Source organism: Drosophila elegans, unplaced genomic scaffold (assembly GCF_018152505.1).
Source record: "Drosophila elegans isolate 14027-0461.03 unplaced genomic scaffold, ASM1815250v1 contig_397, whole genome shotgun sequence".
NCBI classification, from domain to species: domain Eukaryota; kingdom Metazoa; phylum Arthropoda; class Insecta; order Diptera; family Drosophilidae; genus Drosophila; species Drosophila elegans.
The window spans coordinates 3173310-3200960 of NW_024545782.1; the positions used below are offsets into that span (position 1 = coordinate 3173310).

The following is a 27651-nucleotide window of genomic DNA, read 5'->3' on the forward strand; positions in this document are numbered from 1 at the left end:
CAGCTCCACTGCAAGGTGGCAACGTTCTTCCGAACGTATGGTGGCAACGTTGGTCAGCAAAACAAACATTTTGAGCGAGCGGGACTTAACATTTCTGTTAGCAAATTGACGATGGGAGAGCAAGAGAGCCGTTAAATTCAATCGGCAGCATAGAGTAATAATGTAGTTTATAGTATAGTTTCCTACTCTATGCAATCGGCAGAAAGAGAGCGAGCGGGACGGTTGTGTTGCGCTGCGAGTGAGTGTTTTCCTGGTCGCGTTTTTGCGCCGCCGACAATTTCTGTGAATTAATTCGGTGAATAAAATCCAAAATCTGAACATATTCGTCGACAGCCAGAACCGGACGGAAGAGCGGCACTTCTTCTCGCTCGCACCGTAAAGGTCGTTCGTGTGGGAGTGTGAGTCTGTGTGTGTGTGTGTCGAGGAGGGGAGTGAAAAATACTCGCGAAACCAAACAAAGTGCACAAAGGCGTCGATTAAGTTTAAAGCTGCATAAGCATAAGCGAAAAAAGCTGATTTTGTTAATTCGCAAAGTAGAAGAATAACGAGTGACCGAGCGCAATAAGATAAAATTGAAGGTTATTCTTTGTGCGTGAGAGAGGAGAGGAGGCGTGAGAGCCATTGTAAACAAAAAAGCAAGTGTTGAGCGGGGGAGCCAAAGAGAGCGGGGAGGAGAGAGCGCAGGCTCGCTCGCACGAAGAAAGCAGCGCACAAAGCGAACGCTGAAAATGTCAATAAACTCTGCGAAAGGTGAGGAAAAACGCAACAAGAGCGCCGCGGTCGTGTAAAAAAAACCCAAGCGGACAAGCGAAGAAAGCCGTTTAAAGAGAGAGGCAAGTGCTGGGTGTGCGTGTGTGTGTGTGAGAGAGAGTAAGCACTGGTGTGTGTTGGATCTGATTGGACTGTGTGCAGAAAAGTCTTTCTGGTTTCGATTCGCTTGCAACAGTTTCCGCGTTCGCAGCTCCAACAAGTTTCGTCGTTTTTTCGCTGCATTTTTTGTTTGCTTTATTGCCAACTTTTTCCTCTGCCCCCCGCTCGTTAGCCCTTACAAGTGTAATTTACTGTTAATAATTCACAGGTGAAAAATCCAATTGGCGGCCGATATTTGTCGTGCAATAATTTTCTCGCTTCCAATTGGGCAAATAATATACAAGAAACGTATTTTGATGAAACAAAACCCAGAAATCAAATGCAAACCAAACTAATATAAAAATAAATAATACAAAATGAAAAAAACTAGATTGTGAAATCGTGAAATTTTAACAGGTTTTGGGATAATCAATTTTATCTACACATCAACGAAAATACAAAAGATAGACTGATAGACTGAAAAAGGGACACTTGGAATATTTCATTTATTTTGAAATGGTAAGTAAAGCATTTGCAAAATGTCTAACCTAAAATACGAAAGTATTATATTATTGTTTATTATTATATAGAATAACTGAGTATAAATCAGACCAGTTCAGTTGTTGCAAAACCTATGTATAAACAAAAAAAAGTTTGTTTCCAGGTTATCAATTAATGTTTATCGAATTTGTAATTAAATCATTCAACAGATATGGTGTCTTGGAAAAAAATCCCAACTCTAAAGTTATTTATCCTTTTAAACTACTAAGGCAGCGTGTATATAAAATACAAAAATAGTTCTCACAACATTTTTTGTTGGTAAAATAAAAAAATTTTTAGGAAATCCTTGGGCTGATTTAACACCCCAAACCTTTATGTTTATGTGTTCAAGAAATTAGCTCCACAAAAAGCAGCAAAACACATATTCTATTTTTCCCATTACACACACTTCAGACCTTGCCCCATAAAGCCCCCTCCAAAACGCCAAAAAGGCGTTTCGATCCCCCGAAATCAAAACAAATTAATTAACGCCCCAATCTGCGGAAATATATCGGAATGGGGCACTGGAGAAGTGACTGGCTGCTGCTGGGCCACTTCACTTCATAAGCAGTGAAATGTAACGGCGCCGTTGGCCACTTGAACTACTTTCATGTGGCGGCTCTGGCCCGAACCCGAACTTGGCTGACTCACTCCTTTGACATACACTTTTCAGGGGTGCCACTGAAGGCATTTCAGCTTCAGTTTCGCTCCAACTCCATTCAATAGCACCAATCGCACTATTGAACCAGACGTTTGCCTTAATAGTACAAACATTTAATGTGATTAGTAGATGAAACAAGCTCAAACCGCTGGCTGAACTTACCTTAAAAGAATTCGTTTGCATTTTAAGTTGGCAAACTTGGTTAATTCGGATTTTCGAAGCTTGTACCAGCAACGCCGAATTAGGAAAGCAATATTCAACAAATTATATATTGAAGCTATTTATTTTTCATTTTAATTAATCAGCAAGAAGTTTTTATATTTTGAACAAGTTCTTTACTTCATCGGATTGCTTACTTTTTGTGTCCTTTCCTTTTGTACTCTTAGTATTTGGTACCTGTCCCAACATAATATTTTTCGATTAAAACTGGCTTTATTTAGAATACATGGCAGCTATAGGATATAGTCAAGCAAAATTGATCAAAACTCATGGACTGATTAACTTTAATACCATAAAAACAGTATTTAGTATAAAAACGAGACCTTTATAATAATGGGTGCTATAGGATATAGACATCCGAACTGTGCCGCTGGTATATATAGTTATGCTTAAATATTATACTATTTTATTAACCCATCGAAATGTAAAACAGTTTTTCAAAATTTGCCAAAAGCTAAAAATCTTCTGGTTTTCATTATACATATTTTTCCCAGTGCAGGCACCGGAAATTGGTTCGACAACGACTCTGAATAAATAAGAGCAGAATTGGTCTTGATCAGGGAGTATCCGAGGAGGATAGTTGGCTGGATAAAGCAATGCATGACTCTGAACAATATGGTCCAGGCACGTTTTGAACTCTACCATACATTTCTTGAGCCGGAGCTGAGTCTTTGCTCTTTCTGCTTTCGCGTGAGGCTTGACCCAGAAAAATTGAACACTCGACGACTCCGTGGTTGCCAATGCTGCTGATGAGGTTGAGGTTGGCCAAATTCGGTGCTTCGATGAGCTCCAAGAGGGTCTGTCTCATAAACCATTTTAAATGTAGGGCTTATTATTTGACTGCGTCGGTTTGCGGTTTTCGTGTTTATTGGCTGTTCTTACTTAGCTGCTGTTGCAGCTTCAACTCAACTCTTTTGGTTTTGTAAGCTGGGTTTTTGAACTCTCCGCCATCTCTTCTCTACCTGTCTGAAGGTTAACCGCGAGTTTGTAACTTGATTGGCTCCGCTTTATGTTCTTGAACTCTTTTTAAACGTGTGCGGCCTAAAATGTTAATTTACAGCTTTTGTGGTCGTAACTTTGGCCGAGGGCAGCTGTCCTGCGAAAGGCAATGGGTCTAAAGAAGTCGCGAATCTGGTCCATTGTAATGAGGTGGAGTTGTAGTTAAAAAAGGCGTGCAACTTATTTTTGGACTTGCGAATGTGTCATCCTAACTACTGGCGAGGTTTTGTTTGGGACACTCGAAATCTTGGTTTTCGAAAGACATCTCAGCTTAAGTTGTACATTAATCGTCTTCTTCATGCAACTGAGAATACATAGTTTCTATATCTATTTCGCTTGGAGATCATAAGTTGTCTAGCCATGTCTTATGTCGATCTTGAACTGCCACAACTTAACTATTTTTCGTTCGTCAGTTAGGTGCCAGCTGTTAACCGGTTTTCGAAAATGCCCTCGGGAGTTCCAACCGCCTCCGATTGCCGCGGTTGCCATCCCACCAACCCCTTGCAATATATAAACTTATACATGTTCTTCGACGTACGCCTGTTCCTCTCCCTGGCTTTGACTCTGACTACTAATTAGCAGTTAACAATTGCAACATTGACCTCCTCACCATAATTCTTTTTCTCATTCTAGTTGGCAAGCCACGAGAATAGCGAGAATGCTTTTTGCTTTGTTCCATTGTCTATGGCGAAAGATCCAACTGAAAGATACAAAAACATGGCAGCAGGTTTACCTTGTTGTAACCTCGCCAAGAACTCCAGGTGAAAAGCCAGAAAAAAAAGCACCAAACCATACCCAAGTTTTCCTTTGTCTATGAACGGGAAAATGAGATGAAAGGTAGTTCTGCTATGGGACTATTGGATGGCAACAACAAAGTTGCTTTAATAATATTAAAAATTGCAAGTCACAAGTTACAACAAAAATAAAATGAAAATATTTGTATAAAATTGCATATTTTTGATTTTTAGCACAATTTCCTAGTCATAAATATGAAAGCTGTATTCGAGTATGCAAAACCCCCAAGATCGTTAAATACTTGGTAATAATTAAATATAAATCCTGACTGGGCAATGAAAATATTTAGTTAATTAATTTATTAAATTTAAAATTTACATCCCAAGAGACTTGGTTTTACTTTTAACAATAAGCTTTGTGGACAGTGTGTTCTTTCTTATTTTTGTCTGCACTTTTTGGCCATTTGCAGTTGCCTGTCGTTGCTGTCGCCCTCTCGCTGTTCTTGTGCCATTTTGTTTGATTTTTGCAACTGGTAACTTTACCGATTGCCATAACTGTGCAGCCGTTGGTTCGGTTGCCGTTGTACGCTGTTTTGTCGTTTTTGTTTCGTCTATACGTGTCTATATAAACATGATCACTTTGGCCGATTTCTTGGCCTGGCCTGGCACTTTTCGGTTGGTGGTAGAAGGTGATGCGGGGCCATTGAAAAAGACGAAAAACATGTTGCTTAAATGTTGTTGCTGCTGCAGTTGCATTTACAAGCAGCCCACTGTTGTTGTCGACGGTTGTGCAACAATTGGAAGCATTTTTGGACTGCTTTTGAACTTTTGTTGCAAACTGAAATATATGTGTGTGTTGCCTTGCTTAAACTTATTAGTATTGTGTATTAATCAAATTACAGAGAAATTAAGGCAATACTTTTAATTTTTTACCGTTGTTAAAGGTATTATAATTTGGTTCAGAAGTTTGTAAAGGATTTGCAATTCTGTAAAGTATATGTTAATAAGGTATATATTAATATATATATGTATAATATAGTTTGATAAATTGTATGACTATATCTGTAAGAGACAAGAGTTAACCCGATCTATGGGGTGCGAAAATTTATAGGCTCTATAGATTTAAAACCGAGATGGCGTTAGTAATAGTTAAGTTTTCGAACGAGTTTTGGAGTAAAATGTAAGTAGATGAAATATTTACTTGCAAACTGTAAGCTTAAAGTTACAAACTAAAGCTACAGCGAGAATATCAGCCAAAGCTACATTGGCTTTTGGGCGTAGTTGAAATATTTTTTAAGGGTGTTTATTAATTTTCAATAAAAAAAAGCAGTAAAAATTTACCAAACCAACACCTTTACCATTAATAAAATAATTTTCGAGCTATCAACAGATTCTGCCCTTGTGTTGTCAGTCATTCAATTAAGGAGATACCCCGCGCAGAGTCTACAGAATGCGATGATAAATTAATGTTCTTGTTTATATATTTATAACACTGAAGGTCAGCTAATAAATCCCCGAAAGCAACGCCAAAGGAGCTTAAAAAATCAGGGCCCGGGCAAGTCAAAATTTATGACCATTAGCCAATTTAATTTATGCTAAGAATAAAGAATAACTTGACGATGAAAAAAAAAAGAAGCTGCCGGCTCGGCTCGACTTGTCTGCTGGGATCAGGCTCGACTTGAGACTTGGTCTCGGAAACGAGAAATCGATAAAAATCTCATCAAATTAAGGCAAAACGATAAAAATTGATTGGCGCATGGCTCCAGACTAACGCCTTGATCTGCAGCTTCGACTTAGGCGTCTCGATTGGGGAGAAAAGAAAACAGTGAGTCGGTAAGAAACAAAACCAGTCAATAAAATGTTTTTAGAAACTATTCTAATGCGACGTGGAGGCTGGCCAAAGAAACATTGAACCGAACTGGGTAGCTTCGCTTTGTTTGCTTCGCCAACTACTTTCGTCTGATGACTAATCACCTGAATATTGCCTCCATCAGTCGACCGAACTCCTGAGGTTCTGGCTCCATTTGTGTGGATTTTTGATTTGCATGTGTGTATGTACATATGTGTACGTGTATGCCCTGACAAAGGGTGTTTCACACTAATGTATCTATGATGTTCGGTTGAATATCTTACACAACTACAATTTAGATCGCTTGTGATTATTGTTCTTAAACGTATCTTATAATACGTACTTGATTTTGTATCATATTTATGGTACCCGAATTTGCAGGGTATGAACCTATTCGCGTAGACTTCTGCTGATTCTTTACTCTGCCCTCGTTTGCTTTGCCTTTCGTTTGGTCCTCTTAGTTGCTTTGCTTGATTGGTTCCACTCATTCCTTTCTTTCCACCAATGCTCCCCCGCCAGAAAAACTTGTTTCTTCCTGCTTCAGGTTTCTTTTCGGTTCTCTTTTTTAAAGTGCCTGTTTTCCTCTAAGCTTTCTAGAGCTCAGAGCTTTTTGGAGTTTTGTTTTTTAAAACATACGACGCGTGCATGACGATTCCTAGCTGCAGTTGACGCTTAAAATCTGGAAAACAACTTTGAGTGATTGCTTGGTTGTAAAAGGTGTAACCGAGAAAAGGAATGAAATATGATGATTTGCGGCAGTACACAAAGTGCACAAATACAAAAATTTACATATGTACATATAGTAGTTTTGGGTAATGACGGCCAACAGTGTCTTTTACAATACTGCACCCCTCCTATGGATCTGACCAACTGATCAAGTTTAAAATATGTGATATTATGTGTCATCAGTATTTCAGGGGATTTATTCTCTATCTGAATAGTTGTGTTATAAAATATATATTTTTTCATTTGTTGATCACTGTATTTATCAGATTTACATTTTAGAGTAAAGATACTTAAATAATAATAATGTAAAACAAGTTTTTCGACTAAAAATAGAATCAGATATAAAGGTTAACTATGAGACCTACAAATCAAAGTATAGACTTCGGGCTACCTCAATTTGCAGGTCGTTGTCTTTGACATGAGACTTACATAAGTGCTTTGGAACAAAGTCGTTATTTTTATCCTTTGAAGTTAGAAGTTCTTACTACAAAACAAAAACAAGACAAACAGTCAAATCAAATCATTAGACAGCCAGTCGAACAGGTTAAAACCGCACGGTTATATGTTGTATTCATCTACCAATCTCGAATTGGGGCCTGAAGCAGAAAAAAAAATTACAATTATATATGTACATATAGAAATTATCACATTTCAAACAGGAAATACACACTTGAGCATTGAGAACCGCAGAAAGCGAAGAGCGCTTGTATTGTGGGATCTGCGAATATTTACCCTCTAGAGAAAGTCATGAAACGACCTTGGAAAGTCGTCTATGAAATAAAATTTCGACACTAATAAGAGTATGTACAGAGCAAAGTAACAATAATTTACGCTTCTCTATTTGGAAAATTAATCATTCTCCTGCAACTTTATAATTTTATGGGCTTTTTGACTGATTTAATTGTACTTCCACTCGGAATCGTAGTGATTATCGCTGACTATTTCATGATGATCGCAAGTGTCTTGATAAAATTAAAAAAAAAATTGACAAAAATTTAAAAAATACCGTCTGTCCCAATATATGATAGATAAGAAGGAAAGCGGTGTTTTATGAACACCTGGTTTCATTTTGTATGACTGGAATAGAGTAATCATTGTGATTGAGAAAAAATATGTACCTGAACCATAATAAAAGGCGGTATAATTTTATAAATAGATATATGTATGTATGTATGATTACTTTTAACAAAATCTACTCGAAAGGCTTTAAACATGTTTCATGTCGTTCCATTTACCTGATAGCTTGTTGGCTTTCTTAAAGAAGTAACATTACTTTCGGTCTTTAAGCTTATATGCTTGAGGGTGAAATTTATAGTGTCAACTGTTTTTTTTTTTTAGTTTCAGCTCTACTTTTTAAATTTTCGCCGCTAACAAATATTTATACTTTTTCATGATATCTGCGTGATACAAATTTTAGAGCCAGATCTTCCACGGTATATCTTAATTCACGAGAGAATACTGAGAAATATTCTTCTTACACATATTCTTCTTATAAAACGCCCTCGGATTAAACCACTGACGATGTCTTTAAAATATGACGTCAAAGTTGAAATCTCAGATTTTATATCTGTAATCTCTCTCAAAATGCATAAGCGCATACACCACGATAAAGTAATTCATTACAATTTTATGAAAACGTAGCAAACATAAAAAATATGCAATAAATTTTGTCGTTTTTTAACATATAGCATTTGACATCCCATAACATTATTGTTTTTAAACATTTGCTCATAATAATCAATATATTTCGACTATATAGTCGTGTTATAGAATTCTACAGTTATGCTGTATTGGTGTACCTATGTATAAACTAAGGTAACTTTTTAATAAGTGGATTAATTGGATTTTTCTGGTCAAATTTCCTAAATTTTAGACCAATTTAAAAATGTTCTACTTCATTTTGTGTTGTTGGCTTATTAAAGGATTATAACCATACATTTGTCAAATAAAGCACTTACTGAAAGCAGCCGTTGGCAATATAACCATGAACTTAGCTGAACCTTTTTGTTAAAAGTTCACATTTCAATTCAACAAAATACCCTAACTATAAACACTCTGCAGAGAAATGGGGGTGAATGCGATTGGAGGGGAAGCGGGCGATTGGGGCCCGTGAGCCTTGGGGTGGAAGAACTCCGTAAAACAACGACTAAGACAAAAAAACAATAAAAATAAGCCCGAAGAACAGAGAGAAAAGGAGATCCATTGCTCACATTTGCGGCACAAACAAGACATCAAGAACCAGACATGAGACACAGAAGGAAGAGGAGAAGATGGGGCAAAGAGCATCGAACACGTCGTGGAGAAGTGGACAAAAGAAAGGCCAAAAACGTTCAAACATTGGCAGCAGAAGAAGAAGTAGCACGACGACTTGTTGCCAAGACATAAAAAATCAAACAAAAGCAAATGGAACGAAGAAGAGGAAGGCTCGACGGAGAAAAGCGAGAGAGCCAGAACAGTAAAAAAACACGTCATGCTGACTGCCTTTGCTTACCTATGTATGTATGTATATATGTATGTATGTATGTACAAGTATTCCTTCCCCCACCACTCCCCCTTGAGTTCCACCGCCTGTGCTAAGAACAGCCAAGAACAAGTTGTAAATGAGGTAGAAAAGCAACTGAAAGAAGAGCCAGCGAATGAACTGAAGAGGAAAGAGAGAGCGAGAGCGAGAGAGAGAGAGAGAAGGGTCATTGGCGGCCGTTGACTTTGTCTCACTGATGACCTTGCCCGAAAAATGTAAAAGTAATGTGAAAAAAACACGAAGAAGGGTAGCTGCAAATGCACACACACCGCTGCAGACGAAGAAGAAGCAGAAGATTGGGAGCTACGGGCATGCAGCTGTTGACAAAAGAGAAAGAGAACAAGGGGCCAGATAACGAAGGGGGGGGTTTTTGGGCACAGGGCCAAGGCGAATGGAGCAACGGTACTTTCCTATACTAACGAGTATAAACAAAATAAATTTAAGTACAGTAGATATCGCTAAGATGAAACTTTCAACCGTCAAAACTTTTATATCCGTTAATTTTTTCTTTTTTGATAGAAGTCTGCAACACTTTACACACAGTTAAATTTTTGTTGCTTAAATAAATTAAAGCGCATAGCTACAAATAACATATAAAAAATAGTTTGTTTTCTTTCTTGGGTTTACTGTTTTATAGTGGAGTACCAATAAAATAGTTACATTTACGTAATGTGTATATATTGTTGTTGCATACTTTAGTTAACTGGATAACAAGTTTACAGACACTTTTGAACAGGACGGATAACTGTATCATATAGCTCCCATATGAAACAATTGAAAAAGTTAATAAAAAAAGTAATAACTTGGATGTTTTTCTATTTTTTGTTTAATATTCATTAAGACAAACATCGTAATATTTTAATATTTTGGAATTACGGTTTTAGTTTCATTAAATTCGGGTAATATAGTAATTTTCATTTTCCAGTTTCTAATCCATCACTAGACTGAAGTAAGCTTTCGTTCTCGTATTTAATATAATTAGTATTTTTACTAAAGTATGTATACACTGTTGGATTACCGTTTTCGTTGTCAAAGAAATTTAATATTTAAATTGTTAATTAACCAGTATCCATGGGCAAAGGATTTAAAATCTCTTTGACGAGGTACGTAAGAGTAAATATTTTAAAGTTTATTAATCGTAACATTATTATTGGAAATTTAATCAATGAATTAACAAAGTTGTTTTAATATGAGTTAAATCAACTTAAGAATTTGTTTTTTTTTTTCAAATAAAAATAAAACGTTTTAATTGAAAAGAACTAAACCGCTTTGCTACCTCTTATTGGTCTGAATTGATGACAAACAACCGTTCCAATTTATCTATTACACAACAAACACTATAAAGTGCAACCTGCCAAAAAAAGCCCGATCAACTTAGCCAAAACTCAATGGATGCATCTAACTTGGTCAACAGCCGAATGCCAGCACGCACGCAGGGTAAATTGCACTTCAAACAAGAATAGCTCAGCTGCATTTGGTTGAATGCGATCGTAACCACCTTGTCCCAAAACAACTTGCCAGCAATTCTGAAATTTGTATCCACCATTTTTCATTTTTATTTTTTTCCTCGCTGTCGATAAGCCATGTACATATGTATGCTCGAAGCTTGGTCGTTCGCGTCGCCGAGCTGGCTTTTGATATTAATTAAACGCACGCAGCCGAACCGGGCCGGAGTCGCATACAGCATACAGCATACAGCATACAGAGCCACTGCCGGCGGCAACTGCACCTCAAGACCTGCAATATGCCCACCCAGCAGCAGCAGCAGCAGCATCATGCTTAAACGAGTTCCACAACGCTGCAGCACCAGCTACAAAATAAGAGGAAAAAAAGAAGTCGATGGTAGCTTTTATATTTTCTGTGCGTCGCGCGTTGCTGGTGGGCGGTCGCGAATGGTCGCTGCTGCTTTACACAAGCACAAACACTCGAAAAAATACGGTGTCATTTGCTAAAGGTTTGCCTCTGTACGCTTATATAGTTTTTAAGACTAAAAGGATTGGGTTCGATACCTCTCTTTCAATAGGCTTTGCATAAAGCTTAATACTTATAAAATGTGTGATAAAAGAAATTAAAGTCTTACGGATAAAACAAAAAAATATAAAATGGTCTACTTAAAAGGATGCTAATAAATTTGGTTTCCAAATAGCCCCATTTTTTTTAAATTAAATTTCCGTGCTGATCAAGAATGTATGCAAATATTTTAAATTATAGTATCGGAATTCTCTCGACCTTTGCGTTACAAATAAAATACCCTCTACAAGGGAATATTTAGGTTCCGATAATATCAGGCCATCGAAAGTAGAATATATAATATGTAAAACCAAAGTGAGTCTGTGTGCCATTGCACTATGGGGTTAATGACCAATATTGTTGGCCAAAATTATGAACTTGCTCAATTTAAAAGACATCAAAACAAACTTTGCCAATCGTTTATTTATATCCTTCGGTTTATTTATATCCTTCGGATTCATCCTATAGCACATGATCGATTAATTCAACTTCGTTGTTTCTTACGATAAACTCAAAAAAATTTTCTCTTCTATTAATATTAAATTTAACAAGTAATACAGCTACCTATGTGACAGCTTCACAAGCTGTATAATCATACCTTTGCAGAGGGTATTACAATTTTGGTCAAGAAGTTTAGAAAGCATTTCCTTCCCTTTATATATTCTTGATCAGAATAAATAGGAGAGTCGATCTAGCCATTATTGTCTGTTCGTCCGCCCGTTTCTACGCAAATAACCTGGATCGGACAACTTATTAAAAGATTCCATATGAACAATCAGAAAAAATTAAAATAAAACGAAAAAGAACGCTATAGCCGAGTTCCCAAATAAAACATTGTTTTAAATTTACATCTGTAATGGGATGTTATTTTAAAATTACTTTTTTAAATTTATTAAAATCGGACAACGATGTCATATAGCTGGAAAATCATCATAGCTTCATTAATGTTAAACATATGGGCGTGAAAATCTGAAGACTGTTGTTTAAAGAATATTTAAGTTTGCTTCCCTTCTTGTTTTGTTTTATTTTCCAAATTCATTTTAAAATTTTGTTGAGAGTTTAAACTTTTGAACACTTTTAAACTTTTTTTTAAACTTAATTTATCTATTCCTTCAGCTATTTATTTTGTTGGTCAGTTCTATTAACTCTTTATTACTAAGAAGTTTTCGTTTTGGCTTCCGCATTACAAGCTTGTTTTTTGTCCCTTGATCGATCGTGCTTGCCTTGTTTTTACTCTCACCCCATTCTATCTACATAGTTGGCCAACTGCTTTCTTCTAATAATCGTTCAAGGGACCTGCTTGCAAGGTTTAACTGGGGACCCAATTGATCAGCCAAAACAGATCTTTCTACATGAGAGAACAAGACATATTTTGTGAGATATAATTTCAGATGTGTTTTTATAAAAACAGTTAAACACCACTATTTAGTTAACAAACCAGTTATAAATAATATGCAACATGAGTTTTAAAAGTAGTTTCGATCAAAATTTTGGACAAAAGTAGGACAACAGAGTGATTTATAACCATAACTTGAGCTTCTGGATTAGAATTGACTGGCTGCTAATCCGGGAACTTTTGTTCTGAATATTGGTTGGCTGCTTTTTAACAACATATTTACCTGTATTTAAAAGCAAAATTCTCGACGACCTTGAGTCTGACGCAGCAGCGTCGACAGCTGCAAACAAGTTAAAATAAAAAACAAAATAAGAACAAGATTTATAAATAAACTGTCGTGAGCATTACGTTTCCCCCACACTTCGCGTATTCAGTTATCTTTTGTTGATATTGATAGTGCGACGGAGCTCGATTATGGCGATGGACTGAAGGCCTCGCTGATAAAGCCGCAGATGACGTAAAATGGAAATGCACTAATGTTCTGCATATGGAAAGCTCAGCAGTGCGCCATTCCCAACAATGCGAAAATAAAGACGAATGATACAGCACAAAATAATAAAAATAAAAATGCGCAAGCGTAACATTTCCTGTTTGTCGAACGGTAAATTGTAATTGCTATGCAGACGACGAATACTACCTGCCTGCAACATTGCAATTCCCCGAAATTGTCTGGGCTCCTCCACAAAGAGGTGGCAGTTGCATGGTGGAGCATGGGGCTTCTAGCTCTCGGAATGTGTCTGGGTCGTTAGATTGGTCGTTCCGCTGCCTGCTGCACACGGCTGCAAAGTTGACTAAGTTGTCTTCTGGCGACCAAACTTGTTCGCTTTTATTCGCGGTACACAGAACAAATTAATAAACTTCAGTAAGAAAACATTTCAAACTAATCATATTAAGTTGTGCCATTAGGTGAAAGAACTAAAGAATAAAATAATCAAAAGAAGTCATATTTATATGACTTGTTTCCTCCTCCAAAAATCGCAAGGCCAAAAATCTATAAGTTTTCCCATTCAATTTTATAGTTAATAGAAATTTTAAATAGTTTATTCTTCTCCACAACCGCTTGCCAATAATTATGTAATGATTTTTATGAACTGAAGTCTTCAGTTTTTTTTGGTTGACACTCATAATTTTGCTATTCGTTTTTAATTCATACTTAAACAAAACCCTTTATTTTATTATACTATAATGCACTAGTGTCATGGAATGAAATGATGGATAACTTAGCGGTTTAATACTTAAATCTAATGATTTGTATCCATTATACCATTTTGTTGGTATTTGCTTAAAATTACAATTCAATTTTCAAGTTCGAATACAATACAAAAATTTCCAGTGGAGCTAGTGCACTAGTACCGGTTTTCTTTATATTTTTTCCCCATTTTTATCTTTGCTGCTGCTATTACAAGGCAACCGTGGTCATATCGATGCCAGACAAGAGACGCGACTTGACGCACCTGTTGAAAATCAAGTTCTTTCAGTTGTCAGCATACATATGCTTAAATATATATACCTATATATATAGAAGTTAATACTTTGCACCACTGAATTTGTATACCCGTTACTCGTAGAATAATAGGTTTTTTTGTATTCGTAAAAAACTATGTAGCAAAAAAATTCCTAACATTGGTTATTTAATTTTTTTTAATTTTAGTATTTATATAAGTATTTATTTTAAGTTACAATAATAAAGCAGAAAAGAAAACAATTGAAACAACTTCTATTGAAATGGGTAAATATGTATTCTTTTTATTAAAAAAATTATATTTTCTTCCGTTTGGGCGCTTATAATTCCCAACTGACACAAACGCTTCGTGAACCCAGACTTTTTGGTAATACAGTCATCTCCTACGGGTGACCACACAGGGAGATAGGTTTTTCCGGGACGAAATCAAACACTTTTTCAAACAATTAGAGAAGATTTACCTTTGAATAGTATTTTAAAGATATGTTTATGTTTATATTTTGCGATATTCGCCACTAGTTTAAGAGATATTTTTAATGAAGGTATCTGAAAAAATATATAATTTACATTTTTGGCGCAACTTGTTTTGTAAGTTCTTTGCTAAAGTAAAGTCGCATTCCACCTTTCGATATTCAACATAAGTATTTTTACCGGGGAGTATAGTAGGTGTACCCTACTAAAATGCGAAGGCACCAAGCCTTCTCCGCACCCCTGTGTATCATGTCTAACCTGTTGGCTTTTGCAGCACAAGTGTTGCAATTTGTTTGCCATTTTCCATAAGGCAACTTCTGTTGCACATTATGCTAATGACCTGCCGCTGTTCCCTTCCTCTTTTCCCCCTTCGCAACCCAACGCCCGACTCTTCGGGTCGAGGTGATTAATCAAAAAGCTCGCAACACTCGTACAGACCATAGGCACATAGAAAAATTGTTACTCCATTGCTTGGTAATGCAATTGGCAGTCGTTGGACCTGCATAAACATTACCAAGCTCTTTGTTGTCAATTGGCGAAAGGTTTTAAAAGGTGTGTGTATCTACATTTGCAGCTTATAGTTTTGGTCAGTCTTTGGAGCGGGTTTAAAGTTGTATTTTTGTCAGCCATATTTATTAACATTAACTTATGTTAGGTTCTTCAAAGTTTTCATATTTTTTATAAATAGAAGATTTATTAAAAAAGTGTTTCTATTACAGTAAATTTGAAAAGAAACGTGTATCTTTTCGAACCGTACACTTAAAGAAATTGATTTAAAGAAATTGATTAGTTCGGAATATATTAAACAGTAATCAAAACAAATTAATTGGATAGATAATTTCTTGGCGAGCTATATATTGTACGTGTCATTTACATTAATACATTAGTTAAACTCTTTAACTCTAAATAAGCCAAAATGAATGGTGGTTTGTGGTTTTTCCAATTTCAGAAATACATTATTAATTTTCCAAATTTTGTATTGCTGTAAATTATAGCTTTCATAGGATACAAAATAAACAACATCGCTGCTAAAGTTGTTTTGTACAATTTTTTAGTTATCCTATCTGATTTTATGAAATAACACTTTTGTCATATCTGCAGTTCTATAAGTACAAGTCATTCCCAAAAGCCAGCAAGCACTATAATATCCCCTCCCAATGTGGGATGCCGTTGTCCCCAATTATTGCACCCTACCAACCCCAAATGCCACGGATTTGTGGGGTGCTTTTGCTGTCGTTAACTGTAAACAGATCTGCAATAAAAAGTGGGCCCTCGCCGCTTTCATGTTACGCATAATTGAAACCAACTTCCTACTCAGTGGGCAAACTCCGACGTCAGCAACGATATTATCCACCCCCAAGCAGACGGCCGTGGCCCAAGGGACCAAATGAACGAGGAGGCCTAGTCCTACCCCCGGAGCTTGTGCCCCACAAAGCATGTCAATGTCATGAATATTATTGACATGAATTTCCACCCACACAAATCCCGAACCTGCAACAGTACCGAGTACCGAGTACGCCATATTCTTTTTAGGGGAGCACATTTCCGCGAAAGCAGAAAAGAACAAAATGGGGAAAAACCTGAAGGTCAACCCCTTTGCCATCGCTCCGAGGGGAGTTTTCTGTGGGGCTGAAGTTGCCTTCGATGGGCTGTCAAAGTCAGAGCCCGATAAAAATCGATAGACGACAGCCAGCCAACGCGGAGTGGGCGTGGAGCCCTACCCTGCTGCTCTGATGGGTGGGTTCTCGGTCAGTGGACTGTCGTGCCCTTAGTTTACCCCCACATATCTGGCCAAACGTCGTATTTAAGTTTAATATATTCTGCAGGGGCTTGTCAAATTGCAGTAAAAGTTCATTTTACTGCAATTTAATACTTTTAAATGGGTCCTTGGAGAATTACTTCCAATATTGCTTGCCAAACTAGATCGACAAGGCTATTGATCCCAATCAACAATATATATAATTTATAGGGTTGGAAACGCTTTTTAAACGCTTTCTTAAATTTATTATTAAGATTATTTTAGGTTTTAAGGCGTGTATTTTTTTTTTTAATTAATTTATGTTGTCGGAACTTCAGTTTTAGTAATTGGTTTAAACTTTGTCGAGCTCTAGCATTTATATTAAAAAACATATCCTTATAAAATGTATGGGAAAGTTAAAGAATGATCTATTTTTAGTACTATATGCTATAGATGACCGAAATCGGTTAAGCAGAACTGAATATAAAAAATGAAATACAGATAAAATACTTTTAAAAAAAATGTTACCATGAAAAAAATTTGGAGTATACTTTTTTTTAATCAGGGAGTCGATCTGCACTGGAAAATCAAGGTTTGATCTCTGGGCTTTCATCGCTTTGAATTTGTAAACCAGTGTAATTGTGCCCATCATAAAGGACATAAGATATAGAGTAAAAGAGATGAATGTAATCGCAAAGTCCCATTCAATTCAGTTTGCAATCCATCAATCGATACCGATACCTCCCTCTAATAACCAAACACCAAGTGTATGAACACTTCCGCCTGAGAAGGCCTTAATTTCTCAGCAACAACAACAGAGGTCCATCTGTGTGGGTTCAATTCTATCCCCAACTGGGCGAAAACAGAAAACCGGAAACAGAAAGACCGAGAGGCCGAGGGGCCGAGGGGCCGAAAGGGAAGTCAGCATCGAACCTCGCTTGGATGCATTTGTTGGGCTCTAAGTGCCCTCGAAACCTCAGACCAAGTCCATTGAATGAGTACTTCCCTGAAAGCCAAAATCCTCAAAATCCAAATGCTGACCACTCAATCTCCGCCTCTCTCTCTCTCTTTCGCTTTTGTGGCGCACCCACGTAAACTTAGCGCGTTCTTTTCTCATACATATGTACATATGTATGTACATATGTAAGTATGTATGTACATTGAACTTACATATGTACATAGATGTACAACCAATTTTGTTTGTTTTGTTTTGTGCTAATTTTTCACTCACACACACATGCAGCACGTCCCCAAGAATATTTCTGTTCTTTCTCTAACCCCAAAAGTAAAGACAATAACAACGCTCTCTCTTTCTCCCTTTCTCTGCCCCCTCTTCTGTCACCGGCGGCGCATGTGTCCGTCTTACCCTGTCGGTGTGTCTCTCTCTTGTTAAGTGTGGGTGTGTGTGTGGAGCTGCCTTCGTTGCTTCGTCTTCTTCTTCGTGGTTTGCTTCGCCGCCGTCGTGGTTGTTGTTGTTTTATGCAAGGTCGTTTGCGTACAAAATTCAACATTATTTGAAGGTCGTCCTTTGCTTGTTCTGCGTTCTGCGCGTCGCTTCTTAGTCGTTCTCTCTCTCTCTCTCTCTTCTTTACGGCTGGCTCTTTTCGATTATCCCTCTTTGTGGCTGCCTCGGTTTTGTCTTGGCGCAGTGCGTTGGTTGTAGTATCCGCTAAACATAACAATTTGGGGTCGAATGGGATCATTGACGAATATGGGCGCATTTTAAGGGAAACTCAATGCATTTTTTGGATTACAAGAAACGAAGCTAAGCTAACTTAATTCAAAATCTAAGGATTGTCTCCTTTATTCGATAAATGCAAACGTAATAAACTTACTTATTGGACTAATTATGTCAGTTTTTGCATATACATATGTATATGTATGTACATATATCAAATTTTATAAGTTGGAGTATGGACTTACTTAATTCAATATCTAAGGATTGTCTCCTTTAGTCTATAAATGCAAACGTAATAAACTTACTTATTGGACAAATTATATATGTCAGACTTAATTAAATTTATTTATAGTATAAAGACAGACTTCCGAAGTTGTGTTTTTATATATGTATATGTAGGTATATAATAATTTAAATAAAAAATAACAAATCGTTTGAAGAGTTTTAAATATACTGAAAATTACTGAAATTACTGAAAAGTAAAAGCTTCGGCATTTTGACTTTATTTGTCGGTCGGAACCTTTAAGACTATGTTATGAGATATTTTAAGTAAATTTTGAATTTGTTCGTTATATTGAAATGGTATTTAAACAGTGTATTATAGTCTTAAAGAACATGCGGGGCACATTAGATCTTTTTTTTAGTACCAATGACTAGTACATTTAAGTTGTATTAAATTTTTAAAAAATGTTTATTTTCAAAAAAATGGTACAAATTATTATTATGTTTGATAAAAAAAAAATAATACTAAGAAGTAATAATTTCTCTGGCTTACAAATTTAAATCGAAAAAATTCTTCAAAGATCAAACCCTGAACCCCTGATTCAGAATACCACACTCAAAAATTTTGGTATGGTTCCATTTTTTTAAAGTGTTAATAACGTTATTCACATGTTTTCATTCTAATATTTTTTGTCTCCATTATGCCTAACCGATTTCGGTCAGCAATAGCTTATTTACTAGAACAATAACTTTCTGGAAGTGGAACAATCTTTTTACAAAGGTACTAAACAATACTGGCGAAAATTCAAACACAGACGCCGTGACGTACAAATGAGTTTTATTTTGAACGAAATAAAATAAAAAGCATTGAATTAATAAATACCCGCTGATTTTGCACTGTAAAGTTATTTTCGCAGGGTTCTAGCGTAAGTTCACTCACAAGTTATCTGTTCGCAAAGAACTTTCCACTTTTGTGAGGTTTACAAAACTATTTATTATATAAAATATTTTTTTTATTCTTTCTTTTGCCTCTCAATGAAAGCCTGATCTAATCCGCAGACTAGCTTTTAAAGCCACTGTTAATAATTCTATACATACATATACATACGCACTCAAAGAAATCCATCCCGCATCACATTTGCCCACCAAAAAACCGGGAGTCAAGCACTGTTGCGTGGCGCTGGGTTGTTGTACCTTAAATTTATTATAATTCCATCCCATCGACTTTCCGCTTCTTTTGCCGGGCCGATTGCTTCATCGCCCCGTCGTTCCATCGCTCCATCGTTCCATAGCCGCGGGTCGATGACATTTTACGTTGCTGGCCATTGCCTAAAAGTTGTATATTGCTCCAGCTATTGTTTGTGCCCAGAGTGAGAGGGATAGCAAGAGAGGGGAGGGTGGACAGGGGCGAGCAGAGCGGCTGATAAGAAGTGAATGAACACAAAACAACCGGCCGAATGTGAGCGGTTCTTTGAGAGCCGGCTGGCAAGTCAACTCAATTAGCATAAGTGGCGGCTGATGGTCGGACAAGGTCGCCATGGTGGGTGGCTGTAGTGGGGTGGCATCGACCCCATTGTGGTCGGCTCTCCCGCCATCTCCATCCTATAATGGGCCTTTGTTCGCGTTGCTAGGCGCTCGAGAGTCCGAGAAATCCGCTAACGAAGCGGACTGAGTCACTGCCAAAAAGTTCACGTGAAACGATTTAAATATAAATAGAATAGGAGAAGCGCAACTAGAAACAAATTCCCAATCGAACTGGTCCAACTTGATGAAAGCTTGAGATTATAACGTGGGAGGTGCTCATATAAAAGGTAGTACCTTAGTTCCTGAATCAAATCTCTTAAGAGTTTTAAATTCATTATTTAACACATTTGTCTTTCCCGGTTTATGGAAAGAAACATTAACCAATTTCTCAGTTACAAGTTCTTTGTTTGAAAAACCAAACCTTTACTTTTGAAAACCATTGTTGGGTTATTGCTATTTATGCATATGTATATATAAAAAAAAATTCTATAAGTTGCAGTATGGACTTAAGTTTATACATTCTTTTTGTTATAGCTAATTAACCGTGATTCATAGCCTGCAATGTAAGTTTTTTGTGTATATTTTATTTGCATATATTTAAACCTTTCTAATCCTATAGTTTTTCAATGTTCACTTAAAACATCTTAACACAAAAGGAAGCAGCTATTTCAAAAATTAAAATATTCTTCAAAACATTAAATTTTCATTTTATATGTGTATTTGTTTGAAAACATCGAAGCTTTGATGATTTTCCGATAAATTATTCGATTGTTTCTATGATATCGTTTTCCGATTTGAATAAAATTAAGAAGGTAATTCTGATTTGTTAAACCACTACTATATAAAAAAAAAATATGGAAACATAGCTCTCATAGAAGCTGTATGATATACCGTCCGATTTTAATTCTGAAATAATTATGATTGCTCCTATAGGAGCTTTATGCTAAAGTCGTCTGGTCCTGCTCGTTCCGATAGCTTAAAACTGAGAGACTAGTATGCGTAGAAACGGACGGACGGACAAACGGACGTCAGACAGACATGGCTAGATCGACTTTCCAAGTGTTGCTGATCAAGAATATATATTCTTTATAGGGTCGGAAATATATCCTTCACCCTCTACAAGGCTATAAAATAAACATTTTGTCAGCCATTATAATCAAAATTGTAATATTTAAGTCTCAAAAAATTGAATAGGTTAGAAATTGACGAATTAAGATTTTTAATAAAAAGTTAGCCAATGAAAAATCTTTATTGAATATGTAAAGCCATGGCGCAATGTTCGGTTTTCAAAAAAACTATTACCATTACCATTAGGAAATCTAATTTGGTCTTATACACGTCATCCTTTCTATACTTACGATGTATTTTTTTTTTAAGTTTTTAGTACCTTAATAAGTACAACTTTAATTTATTTTTTTTGCAACCTCTTTCAGTACCGCATGTAACTAACGTTATTTCTCCCGTTTTTTCATTCAAGTTTTACAACACAATGGAACTGCATCAACGACACCTCTCCAATTTTTACAAATTGCACAACTGAGAGTCCAGAGTCTTTGATAAACACATAAACCACAAGGCAGTCGACTCCATATTGCTACAGAAGCAACATGCCAAACATGTCCAGCATCAAAGCGGAGCAGCAGAGTGCTCCCATGGGAGGAACCAGCGGCTATCAGCTGCCAGTCAACATGTGCACCACCGCCGTGGCAGCCACGACCACGACCACTTTGGGCGTGGTCCACTCTAGCGGAGGCGGAGGAGCCACTGGCTCCCGGCACAACGTCTCCGTGACGAACATCAAGTGCGAGCTGGACGAACTGCCCACGCCGAACGGCAACTTAGTGCCGGTGATCGCCAGCTATGGACACGGACACGGACACGGTAGCCTGCGCATTCCGCTAAGCGGACAGCCGAGCCAGGAGGAGGAGTCCGACTCGGAGGCGGAACTGGCGAACATCGAGAGCCTGAAGGTGCGCCGTAGAACGGCGGCGGACAAGAACGGACCGCGACCCATGTCCTGGGAGGGTGAGCTGAGCGATGCCGATGCCGAGGCCAACGTCGGCGAGGAACTGATGGAAATGGAGCCGACGATCAAGAGCGAGATGACGCCGACGCCCCTGCAGCCGACCTGCGCCCTGCAGCCAATCAAAACGGAGCTGGAGAACATTGCCGGCGAGCTGCAGCAGCAGGGCAAGTCCTACCCCATGGCCAACTCCCATTCCCACTCGCATTCGCATCCGCATTCTGGGTCGAAAATCAAACTGGCGCCGACGCAGAGCGATCCGATCAATCTCAAGTTTGAGCCACCGCTGCTGGGTGACAACTCGCCGCTGCTGGCGGCACGCAGCAAGTCCAGTAGCGGCGGCCACCTGCCGCTGCCGGCGAATCCAAGTCCCGACTCCGCCATACATTCCGTCTATACGCACAGCTCGCCCTCGCAGTCGCCGCTGACGTCACGCCACGCCCCCTACACGCCGTCGCTGAGCCGCAACAACAGCGACGCCTCGCACAGCAGCTGCTACAGCTACAGCTCCGAGTTCAGTCCCACCCACTCGCCCATCCAGGCGCGGCACGCCCCGCCCGCCGGCAGTCTGTACGGCAACGGTGGGGTGCACCACCAGCATCAGCAGCATCAGCAGCACAGTGTGCTCTACCGCCCGCTGAAGGTGGAGGCCTCGTCATCGTCGTCGTCCAGCGGGCAGGAGGCACAGAACCTGAGCATGGACTCCAGCGTCTCGGGCGGTCTGGACGCACCGTCGCCCTCGCCGGCGGGCATTTCGCGCCAGCAGCTGATCAACTCGCCCTGCCCCATCTGCGGCGACAAGATCAGCGGCTTCCACTACGGCATCTTCTCGTGCGAGTCCTGCAAGGGCTTCTTCAAGCGCACCGTGCAGAACCGCAAGAACTATGTGTGCGTGCGCGGCGGTCCCTGCCAGGTGAGCATCTCGACGCGCAAGAAGTGCCCGGCCTGCCGCTTTGAGAAGTGCCTGCAGAAGGGCATGAAGCTGGAGGCGATTCGCGAGGATCGGACGCGCGGTGGCCGCTCCACGTACCAGTGCTCCTACACGCTGCCCAACTCGCTGCTCAGTCCGCTGCTCAGTCCGGACCAAGCGGCCGCCGCTGCCGCCGCAGCAGCGGTGGCTACCCAGCAGCAGCAACAGCAACAGCAGCAACAGCAGCAGCAGCAGCAGCGACTGCATCAGCTGAATGGCTTCGGAGGCGTACCCATCCCCTGCTCGAGTTCCCTGCCGGCCAGTCCAAGTCTGGGGGGAGCTTCCATCAAGTCGGAGGAGGCAGCGGAGACGGGCAAGCATGGCCTGCGGACCGGAAGTGTGCCACCTTTGCTGCAGGTGAGTCTTACAAGTGGGGAGTATGGAGTAGCGCTGTACAACAATCGACGATAGTATCGATAATATCGATGGTCGCCATCGATTGTTTTTGCCACCATCGATAAATCGAGTGGATTTGGTGGAAGTGGCCAAGCGCTACCTCTGCATTACAGCATCCTCGACGGAATCTGAGAGGAGGCTAAGCAGAGCCGGCTTAATAATGTCAGTTAGAAGAAGGGTCTCCTTAAAGCCAATGAATTTAAACAGGCTTTTGACGCTAAACAAAAATCGATGGCTGCTGGACTACGCTTATATTTTTTTGTTTTACCATATGTTATGTTTCTTTACTTTCCAAAGAAGGGATCTCATTTTTTGTTTGGCTCAATGTCTACTGAACTAAATTTATATATATATTGTTATTAATATTTGTTGGATTTCATAATATTAATTATTTAGATTAAATTTAACTGTAGTACAAAGAACTAAGAAAACAATAATAATTATTTTAATAATTAAAAAAAAAGTTTTTAGGTCGATGGTATCGATTGATCGATGGTTTAAACAATCACTATTGAAAATATCGTGGTTTTTACAGCTCTACTAGGGAAGAGAAACAACGGTTTTATAAGCGAAATTCTACACAAATCGCTAAGATTTTTAAACCACTTACAAAGGTGTCTAAAAGTATGCAATGAATATTAGAATATGGTTATTCGGAAAGAAATTCATCGGGCAACCGCATAGAAAATATACAGTGGCATACTTTCCGAGTGATTTCAAAAGCCAAAGTGGAAAGTAAAGAAATTCCGCTACGATTTTGTCTCAACTCATTTCTCTTGAATAAAAGGTTTCAGTTCTTACAATGTTCTTTGTTACATTAAACTTAATGGGAGAGTTATCACTTAATTTTTGAGTTGTCTGCAAAACTCTGCGCTCTAATTTTTCGGCGCTTCGAGAATAACAATAAAACAAGATAATAGTGTGCTGTTTGGCGTTAGATAATAAGCGTTTTGCATATATTTTATTGTATTGAAACTTCATTGTTTTTAATTGCTCTTATGTTGGTTGAATACAAAACGTAATAAATAAGTCAGCAAAATCTAAAAACGATATACTCTAAGCGATATATAGGAGTTTAATTCTGGCTTTACACTGATAATAGTGACTATTCCAGATTAAAACCTCAAATCAGTTACAGAAAACAATTGTTTAGAATTTTTTTAAACGAACAATCTAAATTTTAGAAGATCCCAAGGAATGTTATTTTATATTTTTGTAATATATTACAAGGAAATATTTGTTTTTAAATACATTCTTGCTTAGGTTTTTGTTAATTAACCAAAATCCTTATCGACCCATCTAGGAAATCATGGATGTTGAGCATCTGTGGCAGTACACCGATGCCGAGCTGGCACGCATCAACCAACCGCTGTCGGCATTCGCCTCCGGCAGCTCCTCATCGTCGTCCTCGTCCGCCGCATCCTCGGGCGCCCACGCACAGCCACAACTGACCAATCCACTGCTGGCCAGCGCCGGCCTCTCGTCCAATGGCGAGAACGCCAATCCCGATCTAATCGCCCATCTGTGCAACGTGGCCGACCACCGCCTCTACAAGATTGTCAAATGGTGCAAGAGCTTGCCGCTCTTCAAGAACATTTCGGTTCGTAAAGGCACTATGGGGCAATCCTCAAATTTTCGTGTACAACTCAAACCATTCCAGATCGATGACCAGATCTGCTTGCTCATTAACTCCTGGTGCGAACTGTTGCTCTTCTCCTGCTGTTTCCGATCGATCGACACTCCCGGCGAGATTAAAATGTCACAGGGCAGGAAGATAACCCTATCGCAGGCCAAGTCAAATGGCTTGCAGGTAAGTTAAGCCTTAAAAGTGTTTAATATTAACTATTTTTTTGCCAACATTTGCCTTGTTTTTCTTTGTTAATGTATGTATATTTTCAAAAAAAAAATAATGAAATGCTTTTTACGAATTCATTTTTCTATCTGTAGAAGTCTTATTTATATAATGTCTGGATAGTCTTGGTTTTTTATAGTCCTACTATATATTAAACCAATCTTGCACAATTGAACCTGCAACGGAGTAACACACCAGACTACTAAAAATCAAAAACAAAAAACCAAAAATGAACTTCGTAAAATTCAAGTTTTGATAAGGCTGAGGCCCAAATGGAATTTTTTGTTAAACATTGAAGTCAAATGTTCAAACTATGGTTTAAGCTAAACTACAGCTCTGGCCCACATAAAATGTTGATATTGTTAAGTCTTAAAAATAACCTAGAAGTCAAATATTTGAGATTTCGGATCAGTAATCTACACATAAAAGCCTTTCAGAATCACTAGCTTTTATACTTGCGTTTATTATTTGTCTACCAGCTTTATCGTTAATATATGATTTGTTTTCATATTTCTGGTAGCTTATGAGCTAAAGAACAAATAGTTTAAACCCACCAAATATTGAGCAAATACACATCATTATTATTCCGCTATGAAGGTGACTTGGCTTGTTGCCCGACCTTCACATATGACTTATTACGCTTCGAGTATGAATCTATTTTTTAACACCTGTAACAACAAGATGCCAAAAACGAATTTTTTATGGCGCTGAAGCAACAATTACTCTTCGTTGTAGATCTCACGCTACTCCCAGATCTTGAAGATTCGCAGGATTTAGTCTTTCTTTCTTTTTAGCGTTCATCGCTGAAAGCATATTGATATTTAAGAAGAGATGAATTAATATTACAATGTTACTTTTCAGGAGATTGTCTTATGCAGTATTAAATTCATGTTCCTTGGACCAAATTACAGGGTTTTAAGATTATGGAATTCGACGCCGAATTATTCATATTTTTTAATCAAATTTCTGTGGTGTTCGGCACACAATTTCCTCGATTCGATTTAATTTTAAAAACAATCCTGATCCAGTAAGGCTTTCATTTCTTCATCTTCAACTTTTTTGGATAACCACAATTTCCTTGTCTTTTGTGTCAAAATCTCAACTTTTGAATCGTAAAACCAGAACTATCGCGTTGCAATTGATGGAGCAATTTCAAAATGGACTTCTTGCAACGTACGACGAAAAGAAATCAAAGTTAAATTTATAGGGCAAAGACAATTGCTTGTTACAAGTAACAAGTAAATCCTTGAAAATTAATAGATAGTCTCAATTTGAAAGTCATAGCTACCTATATGCAAATAAGTTAATATAATTAAAAGTTTTTAAGAGTTGGTAACTTCATCCGAAAACTTGTTTATTGTAGACCTGCATTGAACGGATGCTCAATCTGACGGATCACCTGAGGCGATTACGCGTTGATCGCTACGAATATGTTGCCATGAAGGTGATTGTGCTGCTGCAGTCAGGTAGGAAATGTAATAACCTGCACAATTACCACATTGGCTAACCAAGTAAATGTGTTCCACCAGATACGACGGAGTTGCAGGAGGCGGTCAAGGTGCGGGAGTGCCAGGAAAAGGCGCTGCAGAGCTTGCAGGCCTACACCCTGGCCCACTATCCCGACACGCCGTCGAAGTTTGGGGAACTACTGCTGCGTATTCCTGACCTGCAGCGAACGTGTCAAGTGAGTGTGGAGCTTAAAATTTGTGTAAATTTGTATAAATTTGTATTCTATTTACTTAAAGCTGGGCAAGGAGATGCTGACGATCAAGACTCGCGATGGGGCCGATTTCAATTTGCTGATGGAACTTTTGCGCGGAGAGCATTGACAATTGATGACAGAGATAGAAATCTGCTGCCGTTGGCAAAACAAGTTTTACATATTTAGTATTAGATACGTATATTTTAGAGATAAGTTCTTAGTTGTAAGCTCTGGAAACATGTGCCTAAAAACCAAAGCCACGATAGCAGCCACATCAGGCCCACTGGTCGAGATTGAATCTAAGCGCAAGATTGCCAAATTTATACACCAATATATATTTTGATATAAGCCATGTGCAGGGCCCCAGATTGCTGTTGTTGTTGGCTAGAGTTTCAGTAAGAAAAGTATATATTGATTTTGCTATATATATATACATATTTGACTTATGTATAGTGTACACTAAAGCACACATGGAAAATGAAAAGACTAAAAATTTATTAAAGATTACTTTTACTATATTACGAAAGCATAAAAACGAAAAGGCATAAAAAACACAAAGGCATAAAATTAAATTTAGTTACATCAGCTAGCGACATTTTTATACCTACCAATCTAAGGGCATATATTCAATGTATTTTTAATGAAATGCCAAAACCAATTTGGTTTGAGGGAGAGCTGCTGAAATTTTCGATAATGTATCTATATATATATATATATATATATATATATATATTCATTATTAGAAGACGGATAATGAAATCCAATTTTTAAATGTTGTAGCATTTAGTTTTAGTGCAATTTCACCCATGTCTACATATATTAAATATATATCTTCAGCCAGATATGTATGTTCGCAAAAATAAACACAACAAAAGACCACTCGAAATTGCCATCCTGGTTGGCTAAGACTATTCCAGTTATGCTGTTTGTTGCATAAAAAAAAACACAACTACATACATAAATCAAATGTATCACTTTAAATTCGAGTTAAGTTTTGTATTAACTTCTTCTTTATAATTATTTTTATTATGTAAATCTTACTTAAATAGCTGAAGCAAATCCTGCAACAGGATTCAAAACACGTAAATACACAAAACCATACATCAAAA

General features: G+C 38.0%; 1 protein-coding gene across 5 annotated transcripts; it reads left to right on the forward strand.

The window, feature by feature from the left end:
- Nucleotides 1-130: 130 nt before the first annotated feature.
- LOC108150711 (nuclear hormone receptor FTZ-F1 beta) lies at nucleotides 131-27651 on the forward strand. 5 transcript variants are annotated; one of them, XM_017278990.2, is made up of 8 exons: nucleotides 131-238; nucleotides 1079-1368; nucleotides 21077-22949; nucleotides 24292-24588; nucleotides 24649-24798; nucleotides 26204-26306; nucleotides 26370-26524; nucleotides 26586-27651. In XM_017278990.2, the coding sequence occupies exons 3-8, from the start codon at nucleotides 21207-21209 to the stop codon at nucleotides 26667-26669; spliced, it is 2532 nt and encodes an 843-aa protein (XP_017134479.1). In that variant the 5' UTR covers nucleotides 131-238; nucleotides 1079-1368; nucleotides 21077-21206; the 3' UTR covers nucleotides 26670-27651. The 5 variants fall into 5 exon arrangements, with proteins under 5 accessions (XP_017134479.1, XP_041564701.1, XP_017134477.1 ...); XM_041708767.1 differs by having other exon boundaries at nucleotides 138-154; XM_017278988.2 differs by having other exon boundaries at nucleotides 190-750.